The sequence below is a fragment of the Myotis nattereri genome (genome assembly GCF_964212035.1).
Source record: "Myotis nattereri genome assembly, chromosome: 9".
In the NCBI taxonomy this organism is placed as follows: domain Eukaryota; kingdom Metazoa; phylum Chordata; class Mammalia; order Chiroptera; family Vespertilionidae; genus Myotis; species Myotis nattereri.
The window spans coordinates 36,106,277-36,117,316 of record NC_138084.1 but is presented as its reverse complement, the minus strand read 5'-3'; the positions used below and the strand labels follow the sequence as shown (position 1 = coordinate 36,117,316).

The 11,040-nt window shown below is 39.4% G+C and overlaps 1 protein-coding gene across 1 annotated transcript; it reads right to left on the bottom strand.

Moving 5' to 3' along the window:
- Window positions 1–476: 476 nt before the first annotated feature.
- EIF4G2 (eukaryotic translation initiation factor 4 gamma 2) lies at window positions 477–10,415 on the bottom strand (the record flags this gene model as incomplete). The annotated part of the gene is made up of 21 exons (XM_081099083.1): window positions 477–1,306; window positions 2,535–2,656; window positions 2,743–2,954; window positions 3,067–3,271; window positions 3,569–3,827; window positions 3,912–4,127; window positions 4,235–4,339; window positions 4,465–4,590; window positions 5,152–5,265; window positions 5,631–5,791; window positions 5,884–6,025; window positions 6,238–6,336; window positions 6,429–6,512; window positions 6,934–7,044; window positions 7,350–7,501; window positions 7,587–7,653; window positions 7,745–7,876; window positions 8,697–8,799; window positions 9,211–9,351; window positions 9,850–9,915; window positions 10,231–10,415. Coding segments are annotated over 21 exons (2,868 nt in total), but the record flags the coding sequence as incomplete, so codon positions are not given.
- Between the last annotated feature and the right edge of the window lie 625 nt (window positions 10,416–11,040).

The window sequence follows — 11,040 nt, the reverse complement described above, 5'->3', positions numbered from 1 at the left end:
ATTCCTGGTTGGGGCACATGCCCTGGTTATGAACTCAATCCCTAAGTAGGGGGCTTGCAGGAGGCAATGATTCATCATTCACTGATGTTTCTAGAACTCTCCCTCTCTAAAATCAAAACATTAAAGAAAAATTCATCTGCACGTCTCTACTTAGCTTTAATTTCATTGTACTCAGGATATCCACCAAAAGCTCTAAGTCTATTATGTATGTTAGAATGTCAGTGAAGAGGCCTGCCAAAATAGTTAAGGGCAAGCTTCTCTGACTCAAATAGGACACACATTGGTTCTACTTACCACCCAAGTTTGTTGAGACTTATGATCTCAGCACTGCCTTTGATTACAGGAATTGTTTATATATTATTTCCAATAACCTGACCTGAGAAGTTGTCTCATCATGGAAAGGTAAAGTAGTAAGAATTTAAAGTTCCCAAACTTGTAAGTTGGTGGATGATAACTTAAAGTCACACACAACTATATCAAGTATCACAATGTTTATTGATAGATACAAGTATATAAAATCAGGGCATGAACATGACTTGATAAATTAAGTAGACTTAATTTCAATACTATAATAAGAGGGACCAATTCAAATTCTCACCATTTGTTTCACACCCACAAAAACCACTTCAAGGGCATTAACGATCTCTCAAAACTGATCAGTTTTGTGCAAGTAAACCATGTTTCTTTTTTAAAAGACTTGTGCACTTGCCCAGGCTCAAGGATATTAAAATCTAGCACGTAAAGCCCATTACTAGAGGTAGAAATACAGGCAATATACTATTACGGCAACAACCATCAATTACAGTTAAGAATTTTTCTGTAACAACCAAATGGATAATCAAATATTGCAACAACTCAAGTATTACTGAGCAAAGTGCATTTCTACAGTATTCAGTGTTGCTATTCAGTTTTCTAACTTAAAACAGCCTATGATAACTGGCAGCAAAGAAGATCCTTGCAATAGACTGCCTTCTGCTTGCGAACTTATGATGTAAGTATTGCATGCTGCTAATATACTATCTAAACATTAAAGATACTCCTAAAATATTTGATGGTAGACTATGATTAAGACATTACACTACAAAAAAACCTTATGCAGAAGAAAATCCTAACTGACGTGCTTCTGCTTTAAATATTGTGAAAACATTACAGCGGAATGAATTTTCGCAGTGGTTAGGTCAAATGCAGTTACATCATAGCAACAGTATGTTTTGCACAATTTAAGGCTTTGGCTGGTTCTTTAGTCAGCTTCTTCCTCTGATTCTTCTTCTTCAGCAGTTTCTAGCCAGGTTAGCCACTGATTCACCTGTAAATTAATTTGTAACGTAAAAAAATAGGTAGTACTGATGGAAAAACTCCAAACAGAAGCTTTGAAGACCGAATTAGCACCCACCCAAGGACAGCAGTTTTATGTTTACCTTTTGTAATTGTCTCCAGGACACAGAGCAAATATACTATTTACATATTAGCTTTAAAGTTATTTTTTAAAGTATTCATTATTTAAAGTTTGGATACCATACAAGCCAGCAGTCCCAAATGGTGGTGAGCAGACCACTGGTGTCCATGAGGTTCGAAAAGTTGGTGACTACTGATACAAACTATTTATGGTAAGTTAGCTCAGATGTCATTTTTTGACACCACTCGTTATATATTTCAGGATCCTTTTAGGAGACAAGATGCTCTTTCCAAACCTACATCTGTTAAAGCTATACTGTGAAGGAGAGGGGTGAAAAGAAGATTCCTAGCCCTGGTTGGTGTAGCTCAGTTGGTGTGTCCTCCTATACACCCAAAGGTTGCGGGTCTGCTTCCAGGCCAGGGCACATGCCTGGGCTATGGGTTCAATGCCCAGCCAGCTTGTGTGTGTGAGGCAACTGACTGATGTTTCTCCCTTCCCCTCTTAAAAAATGTCAAAAGAAGATTCCTAAATAAATGTCTAGCACCCCAAAATTGCTGGATCAGTCTCTCCAAGGACAGAGCTAAGTGTAAATGCTGCAAGGGTGACTGATCCTCATAGAGCCTTAGGAGTAGATAAGATACTGTAGACCAGTTTCTCAAGGCCTGGTCCCCTGGAACACTAGTTTAACAATCACCTGGATCGTGTACCACAGACCTATTAAGTCAGAATCTCTGTATCTGGCCTGGAACCTGCTGTCATTTAGAATCCCCTAGAACCAGAATTCCACTCAGTAAGACTGAAAAATCAAGCTATGAGAAAAAACAATCTCATTTTAAATGGCATTTAAAAAAAGGGCTTAAACCCACCTTGCAATCTCACCCAGCCTTTAAGTGGCTTTACTTAAAATTAGCCACTTCTAACCTAACATTTTACACAAAGGACTGAAGCCTTTTACTTCATAGCTTTACCTCATTTTGCTGAAGCTAACTACCTACTCTACCACAGCATGACAGCGCAGAATGGTACCTTCAAACCATTATGACTATTTTGCTTGTATTTCAGTTTTAAAGACTTGTCATTACAGTAAGACCAAGTAAACTGGACAAAGCAGACCAAATTTCTCCAGCGTAACATTTACCTGGAACAAAGCCTTGCCTTTCCCCGGAAACTCTTGGGTTATATCTTCTTTCCAAGCCAAGAAAGCTTCTTCTTCAATAATTTCCATGTCATAGAAGTGAACAAAAAAGCGGAGTAACATGCCTAAAAACAAAATTTCATCTCATTACTTAATGTGCTGTGTAAAAGTCGCCCCCTACCTGCCCCTTTTCTGAGGCTGGTCCTCTCACCTTTTGGGAAGTTGCTGTTGTAGCAGTGCACCTGCAGAGCATAGAGGGCACTGACTTGTAGATCAACATGATCGTGAAGGAATTTCTGCATCACTGGCTTGAAAGAAAGAAGCAGTTGTTTTTCCTGCTCTAACTGCTCTTTGGAAGGAGCAGAGGAAGAATCTGTTTCATCACTGGGTGGGTTTACTTCACTAGAAATATACTGTAAGAAGCTACAGAGAAAAAGATCTTATTAGAATCCAAAAGTAAATTTTCTAACTAAAAACAGACAATTCTTAATCGCTTACCCTACAGACGTTTTGTAGGCGGTCAACAGTTTCTTACCTAGTCATTAAGATGTTCACAAATCCTTTATCTACATGAAGTTTGGGGGAGATGTTATCTTTAATCCACTTATATATGGTTTGAGGGGATGGATCCAACTTTATTTGCTTTAATAGTTCCTTCTCCAATTTGAGAAGTGGGAATAAGAAACTCAGTCCCTTTCCTTCCAAAATCTCCAACATGCGATCCTTATTTTGATCAATTTCTGAAAAGACAAAGCCATTTTTGTATCAGGTGACAATTTTCCAAATGTACAAGATTCATGAAAAAGAATAAAGAGCTAACCCAGCAAAGAAAACTCTTGACATTTGAAGCAAATTAAAGTAGTTAGAAATCATGACTTTTTAATAACAAAGTGAAATCTACTTGTATGAGGTAATGCTTATTATCTGGGCAGGACAGACACACCATCTGACCTACACAATTCCATTCAAGGTACTAAGGAATCTAGACTTAGCATAAAAAACAAAAACAAAACAAAAACTCCCCATCATTCTCTTACCTGGGAGCATTTTCTGCATATTGACCTTGCTTTGTTGAAAAAGTTCTGTTAACCACTCTCGATCTTGTAATTTAGCTAGTTGCTGAAGACAAAGTAAGAAGAGAGGAAAATGGGTGCCACTTTCCAGTGGTTGAGCTAGTTCTGAAATGCTCACCAGCTCTGAAATGATGGCACGAGCTGCAAACTGTGCTAAATATGATTTCACCAAGGGGATGTCAACCTCCAGTTTGGGGCACTGGTCCAATACATTCAGGAAAGCCTTAAAAGGAATACGTAACAGTCAGTTTATTCATTCTTAAATTTGAATGGAAAGAGTCCTCACAGAGTCAGAAAAGTATTCTACCTGCATGAAGTTGTCACTTGTGGCTATGCCTTCCTGTTTGAGTAAACTGATGAGAGAACTTGCTTTTTCTTTATCTTCATCACTTCTGTCTAGTGATAGGATGATTACTTTGCTTAACATCTCAGGAAGAAAGTGTTTAGGAGCCCTCATTTCTCTTACACCATTGACAGCTTCATTCGAATTTCCGCTATTCAGATATTCAGTCACAACAGTTTCCTGAAAAGAACACAATTCAAATGTCTTCAGTGCTTTTTCTAAAAAAAACAAAAAAATCAAACCAAATATACTTCATGATTTAGACTATGAGATTATCTAAAACTTACAGTTAGTTTAAGTAGTTCTTCCTTTGAGGGTGGAGGCTTTTTACTGGTCTTGGCAGGCTTTTCCTGGATAAGTGGTGGATTAGTTTTGAGACCAAGCTGAGGTGTCTAAAAAACAACATAAGTGTGAATGTTTTAATAAAAAATTAAAAAATAAACTTGTGAATTTAGAGGGAATATACTAAGAAAATGTTTAGACATCTTCAGAAAGTATGAAGTAGAAGTTGCTATACCTGTCCCAGAGGTGGTGTTTGAGTGCGTGGTGGTTGTGCACTAGGAGGGATCATAGTTATTTGGGGCTGAAGCTTTGGCACTTGATTTTTATTCATTAGGAACGACTGAGCAGGCCTCAGGCTAATCTAGAATTGAAAACAAATCAAAACAGATACCAAAGTTAACAACATGCAGTTGGTAAGATACCAAATGCAACATTCCAAAATCCTAGGGCAAGAATGTAAGTTTCACCAATAACTAAAAAGGTACTCTTTGTTAACAGGTTTAATTTCTGTCTAGAACCCTGAAGATCTGATCCATAAGAGAATCAGATACTATTAATTCTTACACTTATATCAGAATTCTCCTAGGACTGGCATCACTAACATAACCAGAAAATGTAATTAGAGTTTAGGAAATATCTTTTTTTAATGTTAAGTCATTCTAGTTAGAGGGAAATCACAATCAAAATCTCGACAACCATTTTCCTTGTTCTCACTAAACACTTTAAGAAAACTTGCCCTCATATCTCATAATCTTCGCTCATAGGACGCTGGACATATAAAGATAGAAAAAGTAGTACAGAAAAAGGAAGAAAGAAGATGAAGAATTCCAGCATTTAAGTCCTCTAACGCGTCTTTTTATAATCATCGGGCAATTTCTGAATTGACAAACTGTGGTATATCAAGTAACATAGGCAAATGTACCTCATCTGCATTAAGCTGTCCTTTCTTAGAAAACCGAGGTGGCATATCCTTCGACTGTCCTTGCAGCTGGGATAAGAGTCCCTGACTCTGGTTATGGTAGAGCTGGCTTAGCCCCTATTTCAGAAAGGGAGAAAGAAAGTCTAGATAAAAAGGGGTCCACAAATTATGGTAATAAAGTACCAAAGGGATGAGCCAAGCCATAAGGAAAGCTTAACTGAATTTGCCCAGAGAAAGTAAAAGATGAAACAGGGAAGAACAAAAATCTAACCCTAACAGGAAATAAAGTGATGTGATTTTACTAATACTTTACTAATCTTAAGGACAAGTATTTCACCCAGTTTAAAACAACTGCCACAGATGTAAATTTGGTTTAGATAAACACACATGACCCTAAAGTATTTGCACTTTTTAAAAAGCTAAACTAAATCACGTTACAGGGTTTAATACTTTTTGCTTAAACATTCTTAAGTTTTTCTTACCTGGCTTTTCATAAACTTGCCTCCCATCTCTCCAAACTGCGATTGTGTGGGAGGCATGATGTGTCCCCCATGGCCATTGAAGAGCTGGTTTGGGCGATGACGCCCCATGGTGGGTGAAAATCTATCCTGGATAACTCCTGGACCAGTACCAATTCCACTACCTTGAAATACATACATGGAACATCATTTTACAATTCTATTTTGTTATACTGATTTTTAAATTTAACCAAACCACTATTTTGTTCAAAATCACCTGGCATTTGTCCAAACATATCAGCAAGTCCTCCAAGTGGGTCCCTATCCATTTTCATCCTGGGTGGCATGAACGGTCCCTCCAGAAAGAAGTCACTTCTCATCCCTTGAGCCATAGGAGCTGGAATAAACACTCCTAGATCCTTTAGAAATAAAGTGAATAGAACACTTGTTTTGGACACTTACATAAAACTAAAATTCTTATCTTGGGGGAAAGCAGAAAAATTATAGACTATCAGGGTACTTTTTATAATTTCTGAGCTACACCAGTAAGATGAGATAGTCTCAAACAAGTTTTAAGAGGGCTCTTTGGTCATAATCTTAAAGCCCACCTGATAAAAGTAAAAAATCTTACCTTTACTGCATCTTGACGGATTTGATTGATCGTCTTTGGTCCATTGTCAAGAAAAGCCTTGCGAGGAACCCAATGGTGTTCTCGCAACTCTACGGTATCCTTTAATTTAAAAATAGTTTTAATGAATTTCATTTTAATATTCTAAACAGAAAAAGTGAGCTCATCAACATAATTAAAGAAACCAGTTTTACCTGCAGCAGGAAACGAATCCTCGCTGGCAATTCCTTACTTAACATCAAGGAGCACATTCGGGCAAAGTACTGATCCATTAAGGACTAATAAAGTAAAATAAAAAAAAACCGTTAAAAGAAAGTGTTATGGCAAATGTATACTACTTAAGGCTTTTAAGACTTCCAGATTCTAATCAAGGTTAATGATTAAATATGGCAATCCCCTTTATCATAAAAAGTCATCTTTTTTTTTTTAATATATTTTATTGATTTTTTACAGAGAGGAAGGGAGAGAGATAGAGTTAGAAACATCGATGAGAGAGAAACATCGATCAGCTGCCTCCTGCACATCTCCCACTGGGGATGTGCCCGCAACCCAGGTACATGCCCTTGACCGGAATCGAACCTGGGACCCCTCAGTCCGCAGGCCGACGCTCTATCCACTGAGCCAAACCGGTTTCGGCAAAAGTCATCTGTTTTTAAGGAAATCAAGATAAACTACTCATATTGTTAGTAACACACGTACCTTGGCTCGTTCATGGTCTAATCTAGGTCCCACTGTCCTCATTATCTGACAGAGGCACTCCAAATCCTCTCCCATATCTTTGAGTTGGACTCTCTTCTTCTTTTCCAAAAGCTACCAAAAGAAATGACCCATATGTTGACAAAAATCGTATGTTTATGTAGTACTTTCCCTTATGTTTGCATTGACTCAGAGTTCCTATCGTATCTAACAGTACTTTCTATTTGAACTGTGAAGGCATCCCATCAGTTTTACCCCTACCTTACTGCACTGCATACTTACTTCCATGTTCAGAACATTCAAGTTTTGCTGGTCATCTAAAATAATTAGTTGACTAACATTCTCAGATGGCAGAAACAATTATAATTGACTCATTTCCCCCAAATAATTATCTAAGCCTAATTCTTAATCATACTTACTGTTTTGATGCACTTATGAAGGATAGATTCATGAATAAGATCAAGCTTTCCAAGTTCTCCAATGAATTTGATGTTCCCCAACATCTTGATCTTAGCAATGGCTCTCTGTTCCTCCTCCTCGGGGAGAAGGGGATTTTCACGCTTATCATAGACTGGAAAAAATAAAGAATTCAAGTCAACATTCAGAATTAAGTTGAAAATGTACAGTACTACTTAATATCAAATATAAATCCTCACCATCAACATTTCTGGTTCGATTTTCAAATTCATCTTGTAATTTGGAGATTAGGAGGCGTCTGAATGTCTATTAAAAACAAAAGACATTTGGAAAGTTTTATTAATGAAATCTTTCAAATCAACATTAAAAAATAGGCAAAGGAAGCACTACCACTTACTGTGCTTTGCTTCTGTCCTGGTTGACCCTCTGCTGCTGGGCCATCAAAGTTTGGTGCATCCTCTGCCAATCGCAGACATAGCTGAGCATACAGTGAGCTATACTTTGGCTCTTCTAAGGCTTTGTCCACAATCTATAGGAAATGTCATTTAAAAAATACTAAATATGACAACTTAATCCTTTATAATGTAATGATTCGTTGCACTCTTAATCTTCTCAAATTTCTTACTAACAAATTCTCCATGCCTCACTTGTAATTTAGGAATAAAAAAAACCCCTCTTTTGTAAGGTTTACAGTATAAACTGAATTAGACAATGCAAGTAAAGTGCTTAGAAAAACACAAGTATTTAACTGTTAGCTATTATAGTATACACTGAGTGGCCAGATTATTATGACCACCCCATCAGTACAATGAAGTGAGTTAGTTACGCAAATAATAAAACTTTGAGAATATTTGCTTAGGAAGTTTTCAATATTCAGTATTTTTGGAAGTGTCAATGAAGTACTGGTGGGGTGGTCATAATAATCTGGCCACTCAGTGTATTAAAGCCCAGTTATACAGATCTCGTACTAGTCACCAGCTCCCCCTCCCCTCCCTGCGACTAGTATGCTGAACAACAAAACTATAAACAGACACTGGAATGTTCTATCACTATCATGCAAATTCACCCAAGATCAAAACTGGCGTTTTCCACAGAATGAAAAACAAACAAAAAACCCAAATAGGCCTGTTTACGATAAGTCCATTAACTTTCCATGCAACAATAGTATGAACAATTAAAAAAACCACCTTTTAAGTTTGATGCCATTAAGTTAGTGGGTCTTAAAAAAATCACCATTATTCAAAAACACATTTACCTAGCTCATACCTCAGAGTTCTCAGCAATAATACAAGTGTGAAAAAACCCAAGATCGGTTTAATTTTTTTTTTTTACCCTTTCAGTTAACTTACCAGCAGTATGACCCCTTTAAGGATGAGTTTAGACTCTACACCCACATTGAGGAGCTCAAGGCATAGCTTGTCAAACTTTTCAGGAGTAAGCTTATTTAGTATGCTGGGGAAAAAGGAATCACACTTAAGTGTCAGCTAACACACAAAGAATTATTAACTTGAAAAACAGTTTTTAAATTATGTTCATTTTTTCTTCTATCGTCTCCCTTTAGTATCAAGACATTTCTTTGTACCCATCTAACCAGAGACTTAAAAAACCCTGTCACTGTAATCTAGATGGTAATATCTGTACCTGATTAGGGGTCCCCAGAGAACAAGAGCCCCCCTATTAGCAAGGCCAGAAGCAGGAGCTGAGACCTGTTCTGTGCACTTCACTGGGTTACACACCAGACACCGGCAATGTCAGCACAACAGGCTGAAAAGCAAGTCTAAGCCCCCAAATACTGATGGTGCTGCTCTTTAAAACCACCCACACCGGCATTTGTTAAAAGACCAAGGAGACCTATAAACTTACCCTCTTACTTTCCTGAAGATTGCATCATGTCGTTCTTTTTCATTTGCGGAGTTGTTTGCTGCGGAGTTGTCATCTCGTCTAGTGCTTCGTGCAGGAATCCATTTCTGAGCGTTTTGCCCTGGGGTTTTCCCCAGGAACTCGCTAATAAAAATATATTTATAATTGAAATTAAGACAATTTAAAATGTAGCACCCAAACACATATATCAACTGTCATACTGATCACAAATCCTTCTAAATAAAACAAATTTCAGTTTAGGGTTTCTCAATTTCCCTTACAACTAAAAAACTCAATCAGTGGTTCTCAAACAAGTATGCATCTGAGTCGCCTTAAGGGCTTTTGTTAGAACAGGTTGCTGGGCCCACTCGTTTCTGCTGCAGTGGGTCAGGCAGGGTCGGGCGAGGATTTACATGTCTAAGAGACTCCCAGGTGCTGCCAATGCTGCCCCACCCTGGGAACCAACATTTTCGAAGTCTCATGACCATGTTGCACGCATAATCTAAACTTAGGTTCTTTTGCAGAAATCATTAGGTTGGGATTCCTGATGTCTAGTGCTGTAATTATTTTGTTATGCATGACAAAGATTATTAACACCATCTGTTATTTGTAAAACTCATTGTTTTTACATGTTTACTCTACCTGTTGCCAGCAGTCTTGGGATAGTGCTGAGGTGCACCCCTACTTCCTCCTCCGCCCGAAGAAGCACTAATTAAAAGAAAAACATTTTAAAAAACTAGACCCCAATTATGTTTCATTCAGGGGGATAAAGGATCTCTTTATTCTGTATTTTAGAAAATTACACCACAGATGAAGACTGAACTTGCGCCAAATGATTGATTACATTTATTTTCACATGGCAATTAACAGAAGATAATGAACATTTAAGGACTTCCAAGAAAAACGAACAAGACACATTATAAATTATATGTACAGCACATTTATTCAGAATTATTTAGTCTGGCGATTCTTTTGGTTTTGGGACGGGTCTTTAACAGTTGCCCAGAATAAAACTACACACACCTGAAACGAGAAGCACCCCCTTCTGCGATCGCACTCTCCACTTTGGCGGCTTGACAATGAAGAATCTTCAAAAGAATAATATTAATGGATGGGGTGGGGAGGGACGGGGGTGGGAGAAATGAAAAACCTAGAATGAGAAAGAGTGCAAAATTAGACGCTGCGCGCACACAAATCCGCAACCCGCCTCAATTATCATTCACCCGGGCGGCCCGCAGTCGATGGAACTTGCCCCGCACTGCAGGTCCCGGACTCGCAAACGGGCTCTAAGATGCAGTTAAGCCAACTGGAAATTCCCCGGTGCCCAAGGATGCAAAGAGCCCTCGCATACACACAAAAACATCCCAGCTGGTAAGAGACTCTGAGAAAAAGCCATTCTCCCTCCTTTAACACCGAGATCAGCAATAGAAAATCTAACCATCAACCGGGCACTTTATGTGGGAAAGACCCCGAGAGCTGATGCCAACGACCCGGTCGCCCAAGCCCGGAGCGGGGACAGCCGACTGCCGGCGGTTCCCGGTCCCCACAGTTCACTCCTCCGCGGGGGGCACCGGGGAGGCGCCCAGAGGGGAGCCCAGCGCGGCGCCAACAGGCGGAGGCCAGGCCCGCAACATGGCAGCGGGGCCTCCGCCCGCTCCTCCCTTCCTGGGAACAAAGAGCGCCGAGCCCTCCCCGCCGGCTGGAGGCGGGGAAGCGTTTCCGCCGGGCGCCCCGCGAAGCGGCCGGCGAGGGGAGGCCGGCGGCGCCCGGCTCTTTGTTCTCCGTGGGCAGGCGGCCTCCTTCCCACCCGCCGCCCCCCACGGGCCCCCACTC